Source organism: Penicillium manginii, assembly GCF_028828005.1.
Source record: "Penicillium manginii strain IBT 31320 chromosome Unknown utg000004l:1.0-7231830.0:1.0-7236170.0, whole genome shotgun sequence".
NCBI classification, from domain to species: Eukaryota; Fungi; Ascomycota; class Eurotiomycetes; order Eurotiales; family Aspergillaceae; genus Penicillium; species Penicillium manginii.
The window spans coordinates 571,351-597,402 of record NW_026643105.1 but is presented as its reverse complement, the minus strand read 5'-3'; the positions used below and the strand labels follow the sequence as shown (position 1 = coordinate 597,402).

At 50.7% G+C, this 26,052-nt stretch overlaps 7 protein-coding genes across 7 annotated transcripts; 3 read left to right on the top strand and 4 right to left on the bottom strand.

Moving 5' to 3' along the window:
• Window positions 1-417: 417 nt before the first annotated feature.
• Window positions 418-3,929, top strand: N7533_003920 (putative nicotinamide nucleotide transhydrogenase; the record flags this gene model as incomplete). The annotated part of the gene is made up of 5 exons (XM_057100570.1): window positions 418-502; window positions 603-818; window positions 874-3,495; window positions 3,547-3,735; window positions 3,823-3,929. 5 exons carry the CDS (start codon window positions 418-420, stop codon window positions 3,927-3,929), a joined length of 3,219 nt encoding a protein of 1,072 aa, XP_056960200.1.
• A 1,172-nt stretch (window positions 3,930-5,101) lies between these two features.
• N7533_003919 (uncharacterized protein) lies at window positions 5,102-6,574 on the bottom strand (the record flags this gene model as incomplete). The annotated part of the gene is made up of 1 exon (XM_057100569.1): window positions 5,102-6,574. The coding sequence occupies one exon, from the start codon at window positions 6,572-6,574 to the stop codon at window positions 5,102-5,104; it is 1,473 nt and encodes a 490-aa protein (XP_056960199.1).
• A 4,966-nt stretch (window positions 6,575-11,540) lies between these two features.
• N7533_003918 (elongation of very long chain fatty acids protein) lies at window positions 11,541-12,724 on the bottom strand (the record flags this gene model as incomplete). The annotated part of the gene is made up of 3 exons (XM_057100568.1): window positions 11,541-11,884; window positions 11,956-12,238; window positions 12,317-12,724. 3 exons carry the CDS (start codon window positions 12,722-12,724, stop codon window positions 11,541-11,543), a joined length of 1,035 nt encoding a protein of 344 aa, XP_056960198.1.
• Window positions 12,725-14,444: 1,720 nt separating this feature from the next.
• Window positions 14,445-15,291, top strand: N7533_003917 (cytochrome c oxidase subunit VI; the record flags this gene model as incomplete). Its single annotated transcript, XM_057100567.1, has 4 exons — window positions 14,445-14,635; window positions 14,801-14,846; window positions 14,988-15,105; window positions 15,173-15,291. 4 exons carry the CDS (start codon window positions 14,445-14,447, stop codon window positions 15,289-15,291), a joined length of 474 nt encoding a protein of 157 aa, XP_056960197.1.
• Window positions 15,292-16,137: 846 nt separating this feature from the next.
• N7533_003916 (glycosyltransferase family 15 protein) lies at window positions 16,138-17,552 on the bottom strand (the record flags this gene model as incomplete). The annotated part of the gene is made up of 4 exons (XM_057100566.1): window positions 16,138-16,294; window positions 16,371-16,989; window positions 17,062-17,325; window positions 17,411-17,552. 4 exons carry the CDS (start codon window positions 17,550-17,552, stop codon window positions 16,138-16,140), a joined length of 1,182 nt encoding a protein of 393 aa, XP_056960196.1.
• Window positions 17,553-17,774: 222 nt separating this feature from the next.
• On the top strand, window positions 17,775-20,475 carry N7533_003915 (uncharacterized protein; the record flags this gene model as incomplete). The annotated part of the gene is made up of 3 exons (XM_057100565.1): window positions 17,775-17,843; window positions 17,901-19,644; window positions 19,745-20,475. The coding sequence occupies 3 exons, from the start codon at window positions 17,775-17,777 to the stop codon at window positions 20,473-20,475; spliced, it is 2,544 nt and encodes an 847-aa protein (XP_056960195.1).
• A 481-nt stretch (window positions 20,476-20,956) lies between these two features.
• N7533_003914 (phosphoribosylformylglycinamidine synthase) lies at window positions 20,957-25,036 on the bottom strand (the record flags this gene model as incomplete). The annotated part of the gene is made up of 1 exon (XM_057100564.1): window positions 20,957-25,036. One exon carries the CDS (start codon window positions 25,034-25,036, stop codon window positions 20,957-20,959), a length of 4,080 nt encoding a protein of 1,359 aa, XP_056960194.1.
• Window positions 25,037-26,052: the final 1,016 nt, after the last annotated feature.

The window sequence follows — 26,052 nt, the reverse complement described above, 5'->3', positions numbered from 1 at the left end:
AACCAAAACGTCACGGTGGAGAATCCGGGAGATCCGACCCCATCTCCTCCACAAACCCCCCCGCGGGGATTAAGTGTGGCGTGAAAATTGGACCAATCCTCTGTTCCAGAAAGCCAGGGCGCAAACGCAAGTCAAACCCAGAACTAACGCGTACCGTTTCATCGGGGAAATGGAATACTACTCCGTAGAGTGAAGTCTATTTAATCAAAAGAAAAAGAGGGTTGACGTTGAGGTTGACTCCGATCATCGCTACTTCCTTAAGGGTTTGCTCCTTCCTTTCTTCTCCGAGGTGACTCCACCTTCTCCCTCTTCTCTCTTTCTTTTCTTTTTTTACTTCCTCTCCTCTCCTCTCTCTCCTATCCCACTGCGAACTTCCCCTCAATGCGCTATTAACCCTTGGTCGCTCTCGACACTATCATGAGTGTCGCGTTGCCCTTGCGGTCGCTGGGACCTTGTCTCGTCCCCAATATAGCGCGCGCGGGGAAACCCTTGTTGACGCACGGTGAGTCATGCAATAGACTATGCATGTTCATCCTTATGTTTATTCCCGTTCAGTCCAGCCCAGTTCAGTTGCTAATTTCCTTTCTTTTGAAAATACTCAGTCTCCCAGTTTCGTCAGCATGGCTTCCTTTCATCTCCCTCCAAGAGACAGAGACCCGCGCTTCCTTCACCTCAATGGACTCTCTCCAAACGCTCGGCCTCCACCACTCCTACCGACTCGGATCCTGTCACAGTCACTCCGTATAGCTCGTTGACTGTCGGTGTGCCCCGCGAGACTCACGAGAATGAACGCCGTGTCGCCATCACCCCCCCAGAATGTAACCCTGCTTCTCAAGAAGGGCTTCTCCCGGGTTCTGATCGAACGCGGCGCAGGTGAAGGTGCACAACTACTGGATGATGCCTACGAAAAGGCCGGGGCGACCCTGGTCGACCGCGATACCGTCTACTCGGAGAGTGACATTGTCATGAAGGTCCGGAACCCCCAGGTCGATGGCCCTTTCAATGAGGTTGAGGCTCTTCGCAAAGACTCTACAATCATTTCTTTCTTGTACCCGGCTCAGAATAAGTCTATTGTGGATGCTCTGGCTGCTCGGGGTGTGACTTCGTTTGCTATGGACAAAATTCCCCGGATCTCGCGAGCTCAGGTCTTCGATGCCCTGAGCTCAATGGCCAATATCGCTGGATACAAGGCTGTTTTGGAAGCGTCAAACCATTTCGGTCGCTTTCTGACTGGTCAAGTTACTGCTGCTGGAAAAATTCCCCCGAGTAAGGTTCTCGTCATCGGCGCGGGTGTGGCCGGTTTGAGTGCCATTGCCTCGGCCCGGAGAATGGGGGCCATTGTTCGCGGTTTCGATACTCGTCCCGCTGTGCGCGAACAGGTTCAATCGCTTGGTGCTGAGTTCGTTGAAGTCGATTTCCAGGAAGATGGCGCTGGCCAGGGCGGCTACGCCAAGGAAATGTCTAAGGAATTTATCGAGGCTGAGATGAAGCTTTTCATGGAACAGGCTCGCGAGGTCGACATTATTATCACCACTGCGCTGATCCCCGGAAAGCCTGCGCCGAAATTGATCACTAAGGAAATGGTCGCGGCTATGAAACCCGGCTCGGTTATTGTTGATCTTGCCGCCGAGGCGGGTGGTAACTGCGAAGCAACTATTCCTGGTCAACTCGCGAACTACAAGGATGTCACGATTATTGGTTATACCGATCTCCCCTCTCGATTGCCGACCCAGGCCTCGACCCTGTATTCGAATAACATTACCAAATTGCTTCTGTCGATGGCTCCCGAGGACAGATCTTTCGGAATTGACTTTAAGGATGAGGTGGTTCGCGGATCTATCATCACCCGGGACGGCGAGGTGATTCCACCGGCTGCTCCTCCCGCACCTCCACCTGCTCCGAAGCCGGAGGCTTCGGCCGTTGCCGCGAAGAAAGAGGAAGAACTTGCATTGACTCCTTGGCAGAAGGTCACTCGTGAAGTTACTACCGTTACGGGAGTGATGGGGGCTACCCTGGCTCTCGGAAAGGCTACCGGTCCCGCTTTCATGAGTAACATGATGACATTCGGTCTCTCTGGTCTGGTTGGATATCGTGCCGTGTGGGGCGTCGCTCCAGCCCTACACTCACCTCTGATGAGTGTGACCAATGCGATCTCCGGTATGGTTGGTATTGGTGGACTGTTCATTATGGGTGGTGGTTTTGTTCCCACTACCATTCCGGAATATCTTGGTGCAGCTTCGGTTCTTCTGGCTTTCGTCAATGTATCAGGTGGTTTTGTGGTCAGCAAGCGCATGCTGGACATGTTCAAGCGACCCACTGATCCACCGGAATACCCCTGGTTGTATGCTGTCCCGGGTCTTGTGTTTGGAGGTGGCTTTATCGCGGCCGCAAGCACAGGCATGGCTGGTATCATTCAAGCGGGATACATCGTTAGCTCCATTCTCTGCATGAGCTCTATTTCCGCGCTCGCTTCGCAACAAACTGCTCGTCGGGGTAATATATTCGGTATTCTTGGTGTCGTCTCCGGTATTCTTGCCTCGCTGGCTGCAGTGGGTTTCGACACCGAGACGCTGATTCAATTTGCTGGTGTTGCTGGTACTGGTGCTATCGTTGGCGGGCTTATTGGGCGTCGCATCACACCCACCGGACTTCCCCAGACCGTCGCCGCCCTGCACTCCGTGGTAGGTCTCGCGGCTGTTCTTACCAGTATTGGCAGTGTGCTGGTAGACATTCAAGATATCACGACACTACACATGGTCACGGCGTATATGGGTGTTCTTATCGGCGGTGTCACATTCACCGGTTCTCTTGTCGCGTTCATGAAACTCGCTGGTCGCATGTCCTCTACCCCGAAAATCCTTCCAGGCCGTCATGTCATCAATTCGACCCTCCTGGCTAGCAACGTTGCAACGATGGGTGCATTCTTAACCATGGCACCCGGAAGCATTGGCATTGCGGCCGCTTGTCTTGGTGGCAATACCCTGCTCAGTTTCCTGAAAGGTTATACGACAACCGCTGCTATCGGTGGTGCGGATATGCCCGTGGTCATCACTGTACTAAACGCTTATTCTGGTTTCGCGCTCGTTGCTGAAGGTCTCATGCTAGACAACCCACTCCTTACCAGTGTGGGATCGCTGATCGGCGTTAGCGGTTCTATTCTCTCGTACATCATGTGTGTGGCCATGAACCGTTCACTCACTAATGTTCTTTTCGGTGGTCTCTCCACTCCAACTTCGCAAACACAGAAGAAGATCGAGGGAGAAGTCACACAGACCAGCGTCGATGATACTGTGGAAGCTCTGTCCGGGGCTGAAAATGTGATCATCATTGTCGGTTATGGAATGGCGGTTGCTAAAGCACAATACGCGCTTGCCGAGATCGTAAGCATCCTACGTTCCCGCGGTGTCAATGTTCGTTTCGCCATCCACCCTGTGGCTGGTCGCATGCCTGGTCAGTGCAATGTACTTCTGGCCGAAGCGTCCGTACCTTATGACAGTAAGTCCCACTCCAACGTCAGGTATGACATAGACTAACCTTTTTTTGCAGTTGTGCTGGAGATGGACGAGATCAACGAGGACTTCAGCGATACGGACGTTACGCTAGTGATCGGGGCAAACGACACTGTCAACCCCATCGCGATGGAGCCGGATTCTTCCATCTCGGGAATGCCCGTCCTGCATGCGTGGAAGAGTAAAGAAGTGATTGTCATGAAGCGGGGCATGTCAAGTGGATACGGTACGTACTTCATTTACTTTATATTAATCCCCGGTACATCCCGTACTGTTGAGAGTACTGTTGACTAACGACATTCCACCTACCTAGCCGACGTTCCTAACCCGATGTTCTTCATGCCTGGAACTAGAATGCTGTTTGGTGACGCCAAGACTTCCTGTGATGCTATCAAGTCTGCCCTGGAGGCACGGAAGTAGGCAAGGCAAAACCTGAATCGAATCGAGTCGAACCCCCCCCAACACTTTGAGCCCGTTGTCAGATGGATTCATTTTAGCTTATACACCACATAGCTGCGTGCCGTCATTTATTTCCTTTAAGCTCTGGCGAGCAATTTCATCGTGATCTTGATGGTACCTACTAGCTGTTCTCCGTAATTTGTACGGAGTTTGTAGCTCGTCCTTCTTGGCCACGGATGATTCCCCCGAGGTTTCACCGCAGAATAGAGTAGAGTGAGTACATGGTTCTCCGCGCATGTAACGTGAAGATGATCGACAAAGACAGAACCGTGTGGCTGGGAACACGTAATTTACACAATTTGAGAAGAATGGCGCAACTCTCTGAATTTGCACAACGGAATAGGTAACTAGCCAGTCAGCCAACGGTTCCCACGTGGTGGGAATGCCATTCAATTCTGGTTCCGCGGTTGCGTTATCGCTATGCCTCAAAATTCAGACTCGAACAGCAAAGCGAATCGGAAAGATGAATCTCTCGGGAGAGACTCGGTTTATTCGGGCATAGCCTAGGTATCTATCCATATTATCTCAAATCACAGAAATGGTACTAGCTAGTATTCGCCGAACCAAATACCGTAAATAGCAGAGACAGACAGGTGATCTGCAAAATAAAGTGCCAACGCGTGGTTCAATTTAAATGACAACGGCGACTGACCGAAAAGGTCAACTTTAGAAGACCCAGAAAAGTTAGATCAGCTAGTCTTGTAGAAATAGCGGTGAAGCTGAAGAAAGAAAGGTCGAAAGGACTAGTAACTAGTATATTGTAGTAGTAGCAAATACCCCGTACTAATCAAAAGTTGAATTCAAATTGAACTTTCCATGAAGACAGACCTTGTCTCCAAAGCCAACAACAACATAATCAAGACGCGAAAACTTGAAGAACAAAATACCACCCAGATAAAGCGCCAATCAAAATAAAATCAATTCAAAGTGAAAATCAAAGTCAAAATCCAGATCCAGATCCAAGACTGGAAAACAAAAACAAGTTTCCACCCATACACCACCGTAACCCCCATTAAAATCGGATGACAAGATCCGCTCCGTTGAAAACATTACTGAATTAATACACTTCAAAACGTAGAGTAGGTAAGGTAGGTTCGAAGAGGGCGGGAGGAAGGAATTAGGATATAATCAAATCAAGCCTTTGTAAAAGACCTCTTTCCAAACTTCAATCCCATAAAGCCCTTCCCGGTATGAGCGGAGCTATTATGACGACCGTGTCGGCGCTGGCTTGATTTTCGCACGATGCGAGGATCATACGGTGCGGGACTGGGGACTTGTTGAGAGGAAGAGGCCGTGTTTCTTGTGGGGGCAGTATCCATTTCGGAGCGGAGACTGCTCAGTGAGACGCTAGATGATGCGGAGTGTTTTCGGGACATATGGCGCATCATTTGGGAGCGATGGGCGAGTATATTTGAGACGCTATGCTTTGAGGAGTGGCCGTGGAGAGATTGGCAGGTTCCAGGGGATGAGGCTATTGAGACAGGGCTGCAGGTTCGTGTGAGGGAGGCTGCGTCCGAATAGTCTGCGATATAGCCTGGTCGAATATCATCGCGGGAGGGGGAGGTTGGGCGGGAGTAAGATGATGGCATGCTGGTGTTGCTGTTGCTGCGCACTGAGATGGGGCGGAGGTTGGGCTCTGTGGGTCGGTATTGACGGGTTGAGGGTGGTGGGAAGGATTTGTCGGAGGCTGGGGTTCGTGATCGTGGGCGATACATTGATTGAGGTCGTACTCGTGGTGAGGGTGGGATGTATGGGAGGACGGGGATCTCGGATACTCGGCCGATTGTGGCACCGGGAGTTGTTTCACCTTCCATAAGGGGTGTCATAGAGGGCGTGGAGCTTGTAGAGCCGCTTCGGTCTGATGAGACCTTGTCTTCAAGTTCTCGTGGTGATGGATAGGCTTCTATCAGACGGGGCACTTCGAGGGTACTTTCGGTTCTCGGCATGAATACTCGGGACTCGCGATCACGAGGATTCCCCCGAGTACGAGGCTGGTTAAGTCGTGATTTAGGAGCCTTCGAGCGTGGTCCCAAGGAATTGATGAAGACCAAGGTTGGACGGGTTGGTGGCTCTTTCATGATGACCTTCTTCGCCATTTGAACCTCGGCGTGCTCCACTGAAAAGATTGACGACGGGGAAGCAGAGCGAGACCGAGACTTGAGCTCTGGTGTTGACGTTGGGGGTACATAGATTGAGGGCTTCAAGAAGAGGCTGGAGGCGAGAGCTGGCGTACTATCTGGCGAAGGAAGCTCGAGGACCATGTCATCCTCGAGGTCAAAAACGTAGGTACTGTCTCCAAAGGTGGCATCACTGTTGCGCTTGAGAGTATCCATTGAAACTGGACGCTGGCGTTTGGCGGCTGAGAGAGGATCCGGAGCCAGCAGATGCTCGTCTCTATCAGAATCAGGGTCATCATGAGAAGCCTCATCGGCGCTAAGGTCGGAATCGAATGTAGCGGCTCGCTGGGAGCCTACAGGCGAAGGCACAAAGTCATGGCCACCGGCATCCGATTCAGATACATCTTCTTCATCAGACTCATATCTTTTCTGGAGGCTCTGCCTGCTCAGACGGTGAAGACCCAACGACGATGGGGTGGATTCGTACATATTGCCAGCGGGATGAGCCAGCAGGATGCTCATGCAAATATGAGCTCGTCAACGAACCACAGGATAGAGCAGATAATTCGAGAACCAGCCCGTGAAGTAATAAGTAATAGCAGGAGTAATGACAATAGAGCAGAGTAAAGGAGAAAAAAAGAAACAGGAGATGACCAGTCCCCGGGGTTAATATGAGGCACGGGTGTAAGAATGTAACGGGGATCCCACCAGATGCACGACACGGGCAGAGAAAGGTCTTTAAGGACAAGTGGAACCAGGGTTAAACCGAATGAACAGGGGAGCCGCCCTCGATAGCATCAATCAGTACAGGTAGGTACCTTGGAACCAACGGATAGAAGGGTTAGAGAAAAGGCGTGAAGAACTAGGTCCCACTTCAGGAATCCACAGGAGTGCCAGGGCCTTTTTTGGGAGCGCGCGCTGGGATTTAAAAATAAAATACAGACATTAGAACCGATAACCGAAAGGAGACTGAAATAATATAAAATAAATCAATTGAGAAGAGGGGGGTGGTCCCTCCCTATCCACGTGTAGAAGAAGCTGTCCCTGATTACGGAGTACTCTGTACTCCGTAACTTGCTTTTTCTTTGACTGCTGGTCTCCTTCTTCCTGTTCTGCATTGCATTCTGCACCTCCTGCATGGCTAGAGGATGGCGCGAGCGGTCCTTGTGGTCATGAAGCATGTGATTAGTCGAGGGAGAGAGAGGGGGGATGGGAAGTCCAACCCCTCCAATGCCCTTGCATCAGAACTCCCAAGCGGGATAGGATGGGGAGGAGTTTCACCCCCGGCGACGCGCACCCTCTCGTGGCGCGAGACTGGAGACGACGAAACCTAAATCGAGTAGAGTGACGGTCGGGAAAAAACTAGATAGATCAACGTGAGCTGTCGTTGGTCATGGCCCATGCGCCTAACGCTGGGGCTGCACCTCCGAGTGGAGTCGGTTCAGCCATCATTGGATCGAATGAGCTGAACTAGCAGCCTCTAGGAAGAACTGGCGGCGACAACTAGATTGAAGGGAGATTTTCAGGGTAGAAAGACGGGCCAGGGTTGTATAGAGAGCCCGAAAAATCAGGGGTTGGTCAAACCATGCCGGGAATTATAGATAGAGGTATCCATCCGTACCGAAAACTCGTAGACCACTGTAAATTGAAGCGCTCAGGTGGATACTGGGATTTCCATTGCACCCATGGGACGAGCAGTAATCACATTGCCAAGTTAGCCGCCGTGCCAGCCCGGTGGGGCCGAGTTTAGTTCAAACACGCTACGACGAACTCCTCCCCTTGACCCTGGGGGATGCGCTTTAGTTTGACACTAGCCTCACTTCGAAACACACTTGCATTGGAGTCCGGTAACCCAAGTGCCGATTTTAGTGAATCTGGTCTCTGCAATGACTAAATTTTCATACTTTGTGTACTTACCGACTACTCCGAGAGACTACAGAGTAACATAGCTAACATACAATCGTCCCCCTTTCAATCCTAATGGGCTAGGGGTGTGCGATTGTAATGCAACAGAGGGATATTCTCCCTCGGAGGGGTCATCTAGGATGATAATACAAGGCGTGAAGGAAGAAGAATACGATATCCTTTCTCAGGAGGACTCTCCTAGGTATGGCCAGGTGCAGCCCTCCATTCTCAACATCTCCTTTCCACAATACAGAGGACTCCGTTCTAAATGTATGATTTGTATGTATGTACTCCGTACATCACCACGCCATTACATTCACTAAGGCAACTCAGCAATGACCATGACTCCTTGCATAGACCAACCCCATTCAAATCGGCGAATTCCCTTCTCCACACAGTCGGAGCTTCACACCAACGTTTCGCATATTTATAGGTCACATTTTGTGTGCACAGGCTGCAGGTCTTCCCCATTTATCAATCCAATAGATAATGCCGTGGCACCCACCATTGCAAACCATTTCTCCGTTGCAGCCGCCACTTCAGGCAAGGAACACCGGCCCTAACTCTCTTTTCTCTCAGTAGCTTAACGCCCAAGCTCCTGACAGCTTGGCATGGAGTTCTTCTTCACGAGATGACGACAACCCGCATTGACTGCAGATGTTTGGTTGTCGCTTTTGGACGGAGTATCCAACTTTTTCCTACCGTCGGGAGCCGGTAATGGAGTCAAGTCCGTCCGGCTTGTTCCGTATAGAATGCCACTAACTACTCCGGGCCGAGTGCGCTATACGATCGACAGAATTTTCCTATAGGGTACGGACTATTTGCGCGGTCTTCTACCCTTAACCTTTACAAAGGCACCGAGGCAAGGTCACTTGAAAACTCGTCCAGTCCTTACCCAAAGAAAACGTGATCACTGAAAAACATGGTAGAGGCGAGGCGCCCACGCTGTTCGCAACCACGACTGCCTTGCCGCTTGCTCTGAGCAATGGCCCAAGAATTCCAAAAGAACAATTAATAGCTCACAGATAAGTCTGTATTTTGGGCCTGTATTGGTGTCCGATCGCCTTTATCGCGTATGTACAAGCAAGGTGCGTGTCCAACCCCCCCCCCCGGGTGACAGCCGATGCATCAGATTCTACTCTCCACTTTTTGGTCTATTGAAAATCTCCCGGCCACGCTGGTTACAGTGGATCTGATCGACCGATCGACCTGGTAGTCTACCGGTCGGTCGTTGAAGGCTGGAAAGGAGATTATTACTCCAGCAATTCATTGAGTCCCGCCGTGCGCCGGATACCTATGCATCCCAGGTCTTTCGGGGGCGAAGGTGGCTGGTGAGGCCGGTCTCGAATAGCATCTTGTCAATTATTCTTGCAAAGGAGACAGAGCATGAAGTACGGAGCGCAGCAATCCAGCATCCAATATTCTTCACTTCCTTATGACGATCGTCGCTCAGTGATATCCCGGGGATATGCCGAGTCTGGACCTGTCACTTCGTGGCGTTGTTTGCCCCCCGTTGTACAAGCCTCCTGCAGGAATCAACATTGGGCTCGGTTCCTGCATCCACAGGACCGTGTGTACCTAGGTACTAGTGCTTTCGTGAAAGTTTGGAAGACTAAGGTTACCCCATCAACGCGGATTGTTTGTATGTTTCAATGTTGATGTGTATCAGGAGTAACGCGTTCAGTAAGAGGTTCAAATTGATCATTCTCTTTGAGTTACCGAATCTCTTACACTGCCTCCTGATGTTGGTGCGGGGTTTTTCCGTATGCAGGAAACTATTGAATGGCATATGCAGGTGTAAAGTGTTGCTGATAAAGGTGTAGGCTGGGACAGTCCTTGCTTTTCCTTAGAATCTCAACCACTTGGTACGGGGTACATCCTTATGTTTGTCTGTGAAAGACAACTGCGTCTCCTCGAAAGCAATGCCCTGTGGGAAGTAAACAATATTGAGCTCCGCAATTAGCATTTCATATTCGGAGTACTTCGGTTCGACGCCCTTGTGTGAGATTGGTTCACACCTAGTACAAGATCCGAGCTCTATAACAACAGAGAACTCTCTAAGAAAGGGCAATGTGTATTACGAAAGAGTGACCTTATTCTTTCTATAGTGGGATTACTACTATATCACTACTATCATCTGCACTAAGTTGGAAGGATGAAGTTCGTTTGGAATAAATACCTAGGTAATAACACAATGGTGAGAGTTGGATACTTAAAGTCTCATTTCATTCAACAGCCTTAGTGCTGTACAGGATAAGTGCTAGTAAGTAGTCTATTTTGATGGAAGCTGTATTCAAAATAGCCCGACAATCAAACATAAAGCAAAGAAAGGAGCACAGGTGAACCCCCAGGACAATTTGATGCCTCCTTCTTTGGCAGCGGTCTTAGGGATCGGTGTTTCAAAAATAAACTCAAAGAAGAGAGGCAAAAAGTACTCCAGAGTCGGCAGGGAAACTGTTCATTTCGTGAGCCTGCTGCCAACCTGGATTTCTCATACTCACACTGGCACATACCAGTATCTATCAGGAATCACCTCCATGGCCGTGGACCCACGTTATCAACGGCAAGGTATATCTGCGCTTTTAGAGATATTTTGGTCCCTACGGGGATGAGAATGTACTAGATAACTTTATTTTGTCTTCATCAGTTGGTTTTAGACTATACGCCAATTTTGGGTCCAAATCCGTTGGTGTTGTCGAAACAAAGCATGGAAACTTCACCCGCATGTTGAAGATTTGATAACACAATTTCTTGGTCAGGAAGCTAAGTTGATGGTGAATGATTGTCTTTGTGATGGAAAGTAGCAAACGTAAATTAAATGACTGCTATTCATTAGCAAAACATTCATAATAGGTTATCTGTGTTCAATGGCTTGGAAATCTTGGAATATGAGGCTTGCAATTGCCCACACCTAGAAACGTCCACGACCCTTGACGTGATCTCATCTTGAGACTTCCAGTAATACTACTATCTGCAATAACACTACTGGTAGAATTTAATCTTGCATAAGTGATTACATTTAGCATGATATATGAACTAGCATCTATGAGTACCTTGCTAACAATAAAGGTAACGATGCAATAGAAAGTGCCTGCCACCGGCAGACTAGGGGTGATAACGACAAACATGAACCGAAGAATATCACAGTATAAAATACAACCAGGAGACCGACCGACAGCCTACCCGGATGAAAGAAAAAAGAAAATGAATCGCCTTTGTGTCGAGAAACCCTCCCTTTCGACCACCCACTTCGACGCATCCATCCATCGTCCTGCAGAGCCCAGAACATACCGCATAGAACCACCAGACAGTTGGGTCTGGTCTCGTGAAAGGTCATTCATTAAAACAATATAAATCGAATCACCGAAGGAGCCAAGCCGAGCCAACATGCCCTGCATTCGCACTGGCTCTGCTCGAAGCACAATATGTTCGAAGAATTTTTTTTCGACTTCTCTTGTGTAGAGAAGACGACGCAATACACCACTATCAGAAATGTGATTTTATCGCGCGTTCCCTTTCATCGGACGCGCGAGTATTCAACTGAATTCGCTTAGGCCTTGCGGGATCGGGTAACGGGGCCGTTGGAGCGGCCGGTCGAGGCAGCACCGTTGGAGGTCTTGGGGCTACCATTGGCCTGAGCACCAGCGGGAGAGGGGATCTCAAAGTTACGCATGTCGATCAGGGACTTCTTGCCGGTGTTGCTGCGGGGGCGGCCGACCTTAACCTCCTTCTTGTAGGTGGCGATGTAGAAGGAGATGAACAGAAGCAGGTAGGAGGTGATGATGCCGATACCAGCGAAGGCAGCGAACTCCTCACCAGCACACTGACCCATGTTGGGGGCCCATGGGAAGTAGGAGGAGGAGAAGTAAGTGTAGGAAGCGAAGTAGATGAAGCCTGCGAATAGGATGGTGTTAGTTTTTGCGCATACGGTGAGTTGGTGGCTGATCAGGATTTGCGCAACTTACCCAGATCAATGACGAACTGCACAATCTGCAGCATGGTGATGTACTTCTTCCACCAGATACGGACGCCACGGGCACTCTGGAAGTAGTACCAGTACATGACAACGTGAACAAGCAGGTTGATGGTGATGGGCACCCATTGCACGGCAGTGAGGCCAATCAGCTGGGTGTAGCAGAGGAGAGCAGTGGCGCCGTGGTGGTAGGTGTGAAGGAAGGTCAGGGGCTTCTTCTTGAGGACCAGGAAGACGGTGTCCAGGAGTTCGACATATTTGTTGATGTAGTTGAGCTGCGGAGAAAGAAGATGATGTTAGCTTTCTGGGGGTCAATTGGGTGGGGAATTGCGATCGCAATCGGGAAAACATACGTAGTACAGAATGATGAGGGGCTGAGTCCATCCACCGTTGTGGTCGCAGATGGTGTAGAAGACGCCGTTGCGCACCAGGGTGGGCAGAAGCTGCTCCACGAACAGAGCCAGAAGAATGGCGCTGACAGCGGTGAGAAGGAAGTTGTGAATCATGAAGAGAGTGTTGAGCTTGAAGGCAGGTAACTTCTTCATGACCTCACGGCCACCGAAGATGACCACGTAGTATGTAACCAGGAGAGTGGCAGTCTCCTTGAAAGTGGAGAGAGGAGTGACGCCCTCAGTGAACTTGAACTCGCTGGCGGGGTAACCCATGACCATGTCGAAGGCCTGGTCGAAAAGAGGCCACAGGTGGACGCCAAAAGGACGGTCCAGGGTCGGGATTGGGATATTCTGAATGAGGTCGGCCATGGCGGCGGTTGTAGGCCTTGTGAGGCGGATGTCGCGAACACAAAAAGGACACAAAAAGGAAAAAAAAGAAGAAGAAGGTCCCCGATATGGACGAACAAGGCACGCGAGAAGGAATGGAAAGGAATGGGGAGAAGAGGACGATGAGCGCGTGGATGAAGAAGGAAGTCAGAAAAGGGACTCGGGACTCTCTCTTTTTCTCTCCCGGCGCGTCCGTTGGGTACCGACCAATTGGGACTAGCGCGGCATGAAAAGGGGCACCCGCAGCTTCCGAGGTTCTTTCATACTTCTTGATCAAAACATGGGGTATCTATTGATTAATATTATGATATTATAATATTATAATATTTATAAATACATAATATCTATAAGAATATTAATTACACATTATCATACTCCCTTCATCGGCTGATTCACAATGTATGGAGTGTACTCAGTCCCCGCCCCATCACATGCCGTCTTCAGCCAGGTACCATTGGCACCGCTTTCGGCTGAAGTAAATAAGAAATGGGGCCCCCCCAACCAATTGCACCAATATTGGCCTCCCAATTACACCGATCCAGTAGCCACGCAGATGACCACCGATACCCTTGGAATTTCGACCAATTGATCCCCGAGAGAGGGTTGCAGCTGAATATGACTGCACGGTAGTGTAGTATCATTCACAAGCTCATCCTAGGCTGACTCTGTACGACTCTCATCAGGGGTTCGTTAGGGCTGCGCTTATTCTGTAATTGGATCCATGATATCGTCTCCACTTGCCAAGTCAATGCGTAAATGGGATGGCGTGGGGATTCATGGATACGGAGTACTAGTACGGATACTTACTACTAGTATATACTCCAGGGCTCCTGGTAACTGGTATCACTTAGCAGTACCGTCACTGGCAGTCTTCTATATATACTGGAGTTCTTAGCTTAATTGAATGACAACCGCGGGTCCAGCCTGAGGGTACCCTAATGCCAGGAACTTGTACTAGTAAATTCTTGCATATCAATCAGGTACCATACACATTTCTTCAAGTTGAATTTCTACTAGTAACATATTGCAAATTGAACACCTGCCAGGGTGACTCGGACGATTCAAGTTCATCTGGGTAGCTTGAACAAGTTCAATTAGCCCTGGAGTTTTGTTCGAAATTTGAACGTGGCCACTGCCACTGCCAGTGGTATTAGTAATAGTACTAGTAGTGCCCGTGGCATCCATGCCCACCTGGTCAGGATAACATCATGCTGAGTAGTAGTGTCTACTAGGTAATACTGTTCAATCATTTGCGTTGGATACTACAACTAGTAGTAGGTATATATCATCGCTGATCTCATTGGACAAGAAAAGCGATATTAGTACTGCCAGTACACCTATTGTAGTGCAATTTCCTGCTCCCCGGGCTCTTCAAATTTCCTATCAAATATTCCATCTGTGCTCACTACGAAAACTTCTGCGCTGCCAATGTAGGCATCATCCCGGGGTATCTTGATGGCTTCAAGTATAGTAGATACTGCTGTCAGATCACTCGGCCAATCACGGAGAAGCGTTTGCGATCAACGGGCCACATCGGGTGATGACTAAGATCCAGCCAATCATGGCCTGAGGTGTCGACACCACACCACCCGCAAAATCCAGCCGGCTAACACGACACTTCGTTCTCCCTTCCCCCCCCCCCCATCGAATCTCCCCTCACCACCTCTCCCCCATTGACTCCGGTCCCAAAATCCTCTCCGAAATGTCGTCTCTCTCTATCTTCCGTGTCGCGACCCGCGCCGTCCGCCCTGCCAGCTTCATCCGAGCTCCGATCGTCCGCTCCCGGGTGCAGACCCCGGTCACTGTGGCCGCTACCCGCGCCCGTTTCTTCGGCATCACCCCCAAGCGCATGTCCGGCCACGAGGACGAGACCTTCGAGGAGTTCTCTGCTCGGTAGGATCACCCCTGCGACCCAATGGCTTCGGCCGGAAGAGGAGACGGGAGGTTGCCGGGTATCGCGCCTCGAGATTGTCTCTCTGAGTGCTGCCCGACAGCCCGCGTTAATATATTTCAAGCTCTATTCGAAAGCAACCTACTGACAATTCGTCTCAATTGCAGTTTCGAGAAGGAATTCGACGGTGTGCAGGATGTCTTCGAGCTCCAGGTACGATCACTTATCTCAGACCCCCAACCTCGGAAATGACGACTCGACTTTGCGACATATATGGTCAATTGCAGAGCTATCCTCATGAAGGCCCACACATACATACCTTGAAAGCACCAATGACTGATTCGATTTATCCAGCGCAACCTGAACAACTGCTTCGCCTACGATCTTGTCCCCTCCGTCGAGGTCCTCACTGCCGCCCTCAAGGCCGCCCGCCGTGTCAACGACTTCCCCACCGCCGTCCGTGTTTTCGAGGGTACGCAAATAACCAAGAATCCCAGCAGTTTGTCAGATTGGGAACATACCGCTAACACCTGCAACAGGCATCAAGGCCAAGGTCGAGACCCAGGAGCAGTACAAGCAATACGTTGAGGCTCTCGAGGGCCTCCGCCAAGAGCTGGGCGTTACTCTCCGCGAGGAGTTGTACCCCCAGGAGGAGTAAATTAGCGCTTTCCACAATTTTTTATTGTGTTTCCTTTTCCCCATCACTTTTCTCTCACGAAGTTTACCCCCAACCCACACATGTCGCCCTTGGCCAAGCACATGTCTCTCTTTGGCCGCGCCGAGCGGAGGGTAGGAGAGAAAGCTGTACACATACTTTAGAGATCTCCTGTGTTGTTAGTCCCGTCTGGAAAAAAGTACAATCTGGTTCAATCTTGATTGGTACTTAATCTACTTCTTTGTTCACTACTAGTACTGGTCATTATTACTAGACTCAGAGTTAGCCTACGTTTGGGAACATGATAGAAATAGCAAACTATCAGGCGTCGGGGTAACCAATCAAAGGCTACTTGGCACTTTCACAAGTCGAATAGGTACCAACTTGAACTTATTTACTCAGTTACTACCTATTACCTTCCTAGTAGGTACCAAGCCTGATATCCGAAATTATCCGAAGTACTAGGAATACGACTAGTACTACGCGCAGTAGGGGAGATTATGGTCTACTAACAATTGTCCTGGAATGAAGACCAACTTGAATCTGCCAACTATTAAGCACAGGAAGTAAACCAAGCATCGACGAATTGACAATGTGCAACCAATATAAGTACAGAGAAGGCTGGACCCACGAATCTCGAAGCAAGATCATAGCCAGGAACGTAATTTGTGTGTAAGAGCAAAAAAAAAAAAACTGGAATCACAGGTGAAGGAAAACGGAAGTCATCAATAGGTATGTTGTCCGCTCTAAACGCCAGGTACCAAACCACCGAGTTGGGAAAATATATTCATCAGATAAGCAAGGTGATGCAAAGTGTCGTCAAATGACAAATATGTCACGGTCTATCACTCAGTGCGTTCCGACGTACTTGAAATAGGTCGGTCGGCAGTCCTCCTTCTGCAGCCAGTCTGCGCCAGCGTAGGACTTGCCCGGAGTACAGCCAGAGCACTTGGGCGAGTTGGGACAATTGTAATAGGGGATGTGATTGTAACCAATATCACGGAACCTGGGTGACGACAATTGTGATTAGCGAGGTGGGTCAGACGTATGGGCATGTGGGAGGGAGGGGGGGTGAAACACACCAGTGGACATTAGCGGCGTTAGCAAACAGACCGACACCAAGCGAGTGGACGGGCGCATCGCCCCAGCGCTCGTAGAAGAAGCCACCCGCGCGATCCAGGAACTGGAAGTAATTATCATACTTCTCGCCACGGAAGAAGTCGAGGTCGCCAATTTCGAAGTTGGACCAGAAGTGGCAAGTCGAGTAGCCGTTGGCAATCTTGTTGTGTTCGGGGCGAACCACATCATCCGTGATCCAGTCCATCATATTGTTGTCGTTCAGGTAGCTGGGGTTCGCAGCAAGGAACTTCTTGGTCTCAGGCCAGAGGGTCTTGATGGTTTGGGGCGCATCGTACAAGTTGATGGTGAAACCGTAGGTCTTGTTGTTATCCTCCATATAGCGGAACACGTCGTAGTCAACATTGCAGAAGAACTGGACCTTGGGCTCAATGCGCCAGTAGTAGCGGTAACCATCTAAGGCGGGATGCTTATAGAACATGCCGCTGTTCCAGCGACACATCTGGTGGTAGGAGATCTTGTCAGCGTATTGGATGTTCTCCTCTAAGAGAATCTGAGCAGATTCCTTGAAGAGCTCGTTGTCAATCCACTTGGGGACATCCCAGTGTTCCTTGGGAACCAACTCTACAGGGCACTATATTAGCTATCGTGTTTTGAGTGTAAAATCGAGATAACATCCAAGAGTTCGGAACGTACCGTATTGGCATTTGGCATTGGTCATTGACTGTGTCTTCTGCTTAAACTCGTCGGTGAAGGGCTTGTCGTTGAAGAAGATGTAAGGGTAGTTGAACTTGTTGTTCCAGGTGCGCTCGAGGTCCCGCATGGTGCTGAGCATGTCATTCAGCTCCTCGTTGCGGACCAGGGTGATGAGTGCGGCATTGGTGCGGCTGGACTTTTCGCTACCGGCGGCGTAGTCATGATCCTCGGCTCTCCATAAATTCCCGGCCGGTTCTCCGGTGGCTATTTGTCACGAGAAGGTTAGTTTTTTGAGGGAGAAAGCGAAGATGGTCGATCTATGGAAGATGAGTGGAAAGTGGCAACTCACGATCTAGAAGAGGATCTCTGGTCATGCCATGGGTGAGTTTGGAGGTAGGATTTTGGGGGTCCTTGTTTAATTGGAAGACCAGGAAAAGAGTCAATAAGATGCAAGCCGCACCCAGCATGCGAATCGGTCGTGCGATCGCCATGATTGCGGATTGATGTGAAAGGGGGGAGACCGGAGGAGTCGCAAGAACACAAGCCAACACCAACCTTCGCGCCGGCGAGTCTCGGCCCACACTATCCCTCATTGGGACTAGCGTTCATCGTCGCCAACTGGGGACGCGCGGGCGGTGATACTTAGTAACCTTTACTATCAACCACCACCATCATATTCACATTTAACATTCACAACTCGAGAGTTTTTCACAATGGTACTCGCCCTCGGCGAGCTGACCAACCAGCTAGTCGTGGAAGTTGCAAAAGTCGCGCCTGGAAATGTACCCAAACCTGCCCACAGAGCTATTCCTCTCCACACTTGCTGATCCAATATCTAGGACTCGCCGCGCGTTCAGACTCTCCGTCGACGAGTGGAACGGGCTCTCCGCCCTGGTCCCCATGGCAGGGTTGATCAATTTGCAGTTGCGCGCCAACTGGATGGTTTGCAGGAGAAATTCGAGGTTGTCGATCGACCAGAATTGGCCGATGCTCTCCGCACACGGCTCTCCGAACTAGAAAACTACCCCAATGCATGGCATCCCGAAATTTTGAGTCTGCTACTGCAATTATCAGACCGCCCATCATTATTGTCCAGAATTGAAAACTTACCAAAGCGTGAAGCCTTACCGGCTGATGATGACGGTCCTTTATCTTGGTCCAACTTGGATGTGAATCCCCACTCCGCGTTCGAGGACGAGAACATTTGGGAAGAGGTCGACTTTGCGGCTGGCTCCTCAGATGATGATTTTTCGTCTATCGCCAGTGAAATTTCAGCTCCCCGGGACTTGTCAAATCTGGACGGCGGGATAGAAGCTGAATATGTTATCCCCGACGATGTTTTCGTACCGGCAGATGACGACAGAGACCTTCTGGTTTCCATAAGGAAAGGTCAGTTCTGGAGATCGGAGAACAAGGCTCTAGTGCCTCGCGGCAAGGAACTTGCCTCTCAAATCATCACAGAACTTCAACTGGCCCGTGAGACAATTTTCATGCTTCAAGGCCTGCCCACATCGATCTTTTGGCATCTTGACGAAGATGTCGTGATGGATCGTAGTTATACATTGAAGCACTCATCCAGTCAAGCCCTCTCGTCCCTGCTTCAGTCATTCATGGAAATTGGCACTCAGATTGATTCCTTGCGGCGCTTCACCAAGTCCCCACAGGTGATTCCTTACATGCAAACGTTTTGTCGGGGCATAGAGGAGCGCTTGCTTGAGTTTGACAGAAAGCTCTCACAGAACCAAGTCAATTACCTTTCCGCTGGGTGTACGGTAAGCTTACTTCAATTGCTCAATGACGTTCGCCAGCACTCCTGCCACTTGCAGCTGTTGTCGGACCTAATCTCCAGACTGAAAAGAGGTTCGGAGGCCCAGCCCATGCGTTGTCTTGACCTGCTTTATGACTTGGTTTGCATGCGAGAAGCTTTGGGTGACGAAAGCGAAACATTATCTGCTCTATTTTTCTCTTGCCTCAAGACCTATACTACATCCATCTCACGCTGGATGGAAACTGGGTATCTCGATTCCCAAGACAACACGTTCTTTGTTCAAAAACACGCCGAAAACCGTGATTTCAAAACTATCTGGCATGACTGGTATACGTTGGATGATGTAGATCGACCACAGAATATTCCCAAATTTCTCAAAGCCGGCATTCGCAAAATTTTCATTACCGGCAAGAGCATGGTTTTTCTACGCCACCTCAACGCGCTTCCTGACATCTCCGAACGCCCACAAAATGGAGCCCTGATGCTCCAAGACTCTCAATCTACCGGCTCATTTCTACCACTCCCTTTCTCTTCTCTGGTGGAGTCTGCCTTCGATCGCCTAGTGGATTCCCACCATTCTTCTAGTGCCGGTCTTTTGCGGAAGGAGCTTGATGAGCAATGCGGCCTGTGGACTTCGCTCGATGCCTTGCAGCACGTGTATCTCGGCAGCGATTTGAGCATCCTTGGCACGATCGACACTAAGATCTTCGAGCTGATGGACCGGGGTCGCTCGTGGGACGATAAATTCCCTCTTAATGGAGGTCACGAGATCGGCATTCAGTGTCATGCCCACCATCGACCCTTCAAGACTCATTGTGCGATCGGCTGGTTGTTCAACCTATGATCACCAAAGTCCCAACCGCAGTGTCCGAATTTTGGAATCAATTTCCATCGACTACGTACTTCCTTGGCCAGTCGCCAATATCATCACTCCAGATGCAATGGCAACATACCAGCGCATATCCACATTTCTCCTCCAGATCCGACGTTCAAAGTATGCCATCGTCAAACAACGCGCACGAGAGGCGCGCAGAGCTGGAGGAGATGGTAAAGATAATAAGCTCGTTCATGCCCTCCACCACAACCTCTTATGGTTCCTCGACTCCCTCTACTCCCATCTCACATACTTTGTCATAGCTACCTCAAATCAATATTTCCACTTGGCGCTCTCAAATGCTGAAGACGTTGATGCAATGATTGCCGTTCATCAATCCTATACGGCCTCTCTCGAAGAGCAATGCCTTCTCAGCAAGAATCTCTCGCCGATCCACGAAGCTATAATCAACCTCCTGGATCTTTCGATAAACTTCGCGGATCTGCAGACCGTTCACGCAGCTGAAGAAGGCCCGGCAGACCCAGATAACACTATCAACCTGGACGCACTGCGTCCCAGCCGAGTCGCGGAAGATGATTCCGATTCCGATTGGGACGAGGACAAGAATGAGTTCGACCATGAACAAACGCTCACGATATCATTCCGAGACTCGCCCTATGACCAGCAGATGCGGAACGTGAAACTGCAATTTGACCATCTGGCCAGCTTCGTCGCCGATGGGTTGAAAGGCGTAGCTCGTGCTGACGGTATGCCGAGCTGGAATATTCTGGCAGATAGACTTGAATGGCAGAAAGGCTGGCTCAGGTCATAGCGGCTTAAATTAATGAAGTTTGATGGCTTGATTGGTTTTTTGCATTTTGCATTTGCTCTGGAGTTATGGCGATAAATTGATGGCAACCAACTGGGGTTTGCTTCTTTATTTCCGATTCCCTTATGATCTATGGTAATATGGCGTTTATGACGAGGGATAGAAACCTCGAAACTAGGGCCTCATGAAATGAAATTCTCGAAGATCATCGCTTTTAGTATTATGCATAGCTCGTCAGTTCAAAGTCAAGAGCAAAGCATCTGCCCAGTGGCTTCACCCTAGAACAATAGTAGTATAATCATTGACAGAAGGTAAGTAATTGTCTATGTGCTATATTTCATTCTCTGTTTCGTAAATGCTTTTAAACTTAACACAACCCATCTCACTCCAAAATAACCAAAGATAAACAACCTATAGACAAGGAAACGCGTATAACATGAACATGAAATGAGACACAACCGATAGTGAGAGCTTCTCAAGCTCTCTAGCCAACCCAACGTCTGGCACTGAAGAAGATGCGGCCCCAAGGACCAATGTCACCCCACTGCTCGGCATCGGGAGAGTTGTAGCTGGCAATGCCGTTCATGACGGTACGCTCAGGGTGAGGCATGATGGCCAGAACACGACCGTCGGGACTGCGGACACCAGCGATACCCTCGGGACTGCCGTTAGGGTTGAAGGGGTAACGCTGGGTAGGCTTGAGAGTAGCATTGTCGACAAAGCGGACAGGAGCCAGACCCTCGCGAACAAAGTCGCTAGCAGACATGCCGGGGGTACCGGCGAACGATGCGCGGCCTTCGCCGTGGGCAACGGCAATGGGCAGAGAAGTACCGTCCATACCGTGGAAGAAGACTCCAGGGCGCGAAGGATCCGGGTCGGAAACTTGGACCATGCAGACACGGCCCTCGTACTGCTCGCTAGTGTTGCGCTCGAAGCTGGGCCAGTTGCCGGCACCGGGGATAAGCTCCTTCACGCGAGACAGGAATTGACAGCCGTTGCAGACACCCAGGGCGAATGTGTCGGGGCGCTCGAAGAAGGATTGGAATTCTTTACGGGTGTTATCGTGCAGCAGGACGGACTTGGCCCAGCCTTGGCCGGCACCGAGAACATCACCGTAAGAGAAACCACCGCAGGCGGCGAGACCGGCGAAGCTGGCCAGGGAAACTCGACCAGAGATAATATCGGTCATGTGGACGTCGACGGCGGAGAAGCCGGCGGTGTTGAAGGCGAAGGCCATCTCGGCCTGACTGTTGACACCTTGTTCACGGAGAATGGCGACGCGGGGCTTGTTGGTGAAGGGTGAATATTGAGAGAGACTGGTCATGATGGGCAGGCCTCGGTCCTTGGGGTCGAAGCTAGGGTTCCAGGACAGACCGGGGTTCTTGTCATCGAGTATGTTCTCAAACTCTTGGTCGGCACACTCAGCGTTGTCACGGATCTTTTGTAAAGAGTAGGAGGTCTTGGACCAGGTTTGCTGGAGCTTGGCGCGGGTCTCGCGGAAGATCAGGGAGGCCTTGTGGTAGATGGTGAGGTTCTGCTTGGGCTGCTCAGAAACGCGACCAATCTTGTGAATCAGACCGGCGGGAGGACCACAAGTAGCGAAGCAAGAGCGGAACTGAATCTCGTGCTCCTTGCGAACCTGGAAGACAGCACCCAGCTCCTCGTTAAAGAGAGCCTCGACAACGTCGGGGGTGTTGAAGGAGGAGCAGATGTTGTCAGTCATGATCTCGACACCACAACGGCCAGCAAACATCATCTCAGCCAGAGTAGTGAGGAGTCCACCGTCGGAGCGGTCGTGGTAGGCCAGGACAATTCCAGACTCCTGGAGCTGCTGGGTAGCATCGAAGAAGTCACGGAAGATATCCATGTCGCGAACATCAGGGCACTCAGAGCCAACCTCACCGAAGACCTGGGCGAGAGCAGATCCACCAAGGGCCTTGCGACCGAAAGCGAGATCAACGAACATGAGGACAGTCTCTCCGACATCCTCAAAGCTGCGGAGAGCAGGGGTCCAAGTCTTGCGGTAGTCGCCAACGGGGGCGAAAGAGGTAATGACCAATGACATGGGCGCAGTAACCTCCTTGGCCTCGTTCGAGGCCTCGTCCTTCCACTTCATCTTCATTGACATAGAGTCCTTACCAACCGGAATGGAAATGCCAAGCTTAGGGCACATATCCAGACCGATGGCCTCAACAGCCTCGTAGATGGCAGCGCCCTCACCGGGGTGGCTGCTGGCGGACATCCAGTTAGCGGAAAGCTTCACTTGGGAAAGACGGTCCACCAGGTCAGAAGCGGCAATGTTCATAAGAGACTCAGCAACAGCCATACGAGCGGAAGCACCGGATGAGATAAGAGCCAGGGTAGGCTTCTCACCCATAGCCATAGCTTCACCAGTCTTCACTCCCTGGAGCAGAGAGGTAGCAGTGACAGAGACATCGGAAACGGGGGTCTGCCATGGGCCAACCATCTGGTCACGAGCGGTCAAACCACCGACGGTTCGGTCACCAATGGTGATAAGGAAAGACTTTGAGCCGACAGCAGGTAGAGAGAGAACTCTGTTCACGGCCTCACCAACCAGCTCGGTCTTGGAAGTGAGCGAAGGCAGGTACTTGGTAAGGCTGGAGTCCACAGCGGGAAGGGTCAACTTGCGCGAATCGACGGTTCGGGTCATGCGAGGAGGCTTGCCGAAAAGGACCGACAAGGGCAGGTCGATGGGGGCCGGGTACTCAGTAGACTCGCGGTCCATCAGGATAAGACGCTTCTCTTCCTCAGAAGTGCCGCCTCCGCGACCAACAACGGAGAAGCCGCAACGCTCACGGTGAGCAATGGCAGTGAACTTGTTCATCGAATCCTCACCGACAGCCAGGACATAACGCTCTTGAGCCTCACAGCACCAGATTTGCATGGGGCTCATGCTGCGGTCAGCGCTGTCAACTTCACGAAGCTCGAACTTCGCTCCCAGGCCGGAATCGTGGATAAGCTCTGGAAGGGCGTTGGAGAGACCACCAGCACCAACATCGTGAATGAACTTGATGGGGTTGTTGTTACCCATCGCAACACAGGCGTTGATAACCTCTTGAGCTCTGCGCTGAACCTCGGCATTGCCTCTCTGGACACTGGCGAAGTCAAGATCCGCGGAACCCTCTCCAGAAGCAATACTAGAGGCGGCACCACCACCAAGACCAATGAGCATGGCAGGGCCACCCAGGACAACAAGGAAAGAGCCGGGCTTAACAACATCGGGGTTCTTAAGGGCGTGCTGGGGACGGACGGTACCGACACCACCAGCAATCATGATGGGCTTGTGGTAACCACGGATTTCCTTCTGGCCATTGCCAACATCAATCTCAGTGAGAAGGGTACGGAAATATCCGGCTGTGCAAGGACGACCGAACTCGTTGTTAAAAGCGGCACTGCCAATGGGAGCCTCCAGCATGATATCCAAGCTGCTGGCGATGTGGTTTGGCTTGCCAACATCAAGCTCCCAGGGTTGTTCGTTACCAGGGATCATGAGGTCGGAGACACAGAAACCGGAGAGACCGGCCTTGGGGCGAGAGCCACGGCCAACAGCGCCTTCATCACGGATCTCACCACCGGCACCAGTGGCAGCACCTGGGTAAGGGGAAACGGCAGTAGGGTGGTTGTGAGTCTCAACCTTAGCAAGGAAGTGAACGAGTTCCTTGGTGTGGTTCCACTCGCCAGTGGTGGGGTCAGGAGCCCAAAAGGCAGCCTCGCTACCTTCCAGAACGGCAGCGTTGTCTGAGTAGGCACTGACGGTGTGCTCGGGGTGCTTCTTGTGGGTGTTGCGGATCATGGCGAAAAGGCTGTTGGGCATGGGCTTGCCATCGATGACCCAGGATGCGTTGAACTGCTTGTGACGGCAGTGCTCGGAGTTGACTTGGGCGAACATGAAAAGTTCGACGTCAGTGGGATCGCGCGCAATGGCACCGTTGGGACCATAAGCCTCCGCGAGATATTCGATCTCAGACTCATCCAGAGCCAGACCGAGTTCCTTGTTTGCTTCTTGGAGGGTCTCTTTGGGAGACTTGGCGCCACCCTGGAGAGAGATGGTCTTGAGAGGCTGAGGGGCGTGCTCGGAGAACATCAACTGGAGCTCTGGCTCATCTTGGCTAATGATCTGGGTCATGCGGTCGTGGAGCAGATCCATGTAGCCGGTCTTGTAGTCTTCGGGGCCATTGCGGAGGCAGGAGACCTTCATACCACGCTCGATACGCTTCACAGAGTTGCGCAGGCCGCAGACGTGTGAGATACCGGTGGCTTGGGAGCTCCATGGCGAAATGGTTCCGGTTCGGGGGAAGATGTAGAAAGTATCGAATTTGCCGTCATCGGAGGTGAAGGTGGGAGGAACGTCGTTGATGTCGCCGTAACGGAGCAATTGCTCCAGGACAGCACGCTGCGAGTTGTCAAGCGGCTGAGAGGTGTGGATGTAGTGAACCCATTGGGCTCGGACATCCTGTACACCCAGGCTCGCAGCGATGGCCTGTCCGCGAGAGCGGGAGAACGCCACCGAACCCGGGAGGGCAAGGTAGGAGTCGGAGGACATTTTGTGGAAGTAAGTCGGGTCAAGACCAATCCTCCCTTTGGATAAAGGAGGTTGAATGGCTCAGGTGCCTCACAGAATGAGTTTAAGCTTGAGCAAAAACTAAAGACCCCGCGATGACTCTCAAAAAAAGTTGAGGATTGAGTGGCCCCGCCCTAAGCCTGTTGCGTCCAATTGCGGCGGGGGCTTATCGAGGGTCACGTGCTGATTAACTTTTCATTGTCCAGTGGGAACTAGAGTAGTTATAAGATACTTTGACCCTGTAAATAAGTTAGATCGATAATATGGAGGGTTTGAACCGAAAAGGATGAAAAGGGTGATCTATCTGTCGAGTAATTACTGATGTTGAAATACTCTTTGTGAGCCATTGATCTTAAATGGATGGGATGCCGACCATCGGCCTGGAGTAGGGCCCACTGTATTTCGAATTCAACCAATGGGAGGTCTCATATTCTTTGCAGTTCATGGCACTCCAATACGAAATACTAACTTCCCAAGGTTTGCAACTAATTCTAGATGTCCGGTTTGTTTAAATAGTAAGAGATTGGATTATTGAACGGATTTTAATATATGCACACCTTACCTATCTAACAGGCTATCTATAATCCACTAGGGTGACAAGGCCATGCTATTTCAAAGGCTCTGGGTACTCCAAGTTTCTAGTCGCCAGTGACGTCGAGAGTGGTTTAACAAGGCTCTCATACGAGTACCATTTATCTGAGAAATGAAGAATGAATAATGATGAGCTCACTGACAAAAGATTTAGATTCTATGCAAGGAATTATTGCGACTCCCATACGATTTGAAGTGTCTCCTAGAGCTATTCTGATATGGCTGCCGATTGATCAGACATAGATGATTCAGAATACAAAATCAGGAAAGAAACGATACGGGAGTGTGCCCATTATCATACATTGATGTATCAGAGTATGTTTCGATCTCTCCGTTGGAGTGGATTTCATATGAAGCTTGGCCCGAAGCGGCTGAACTATCGGGAAGGTGGGCACAACTAGCCGTAT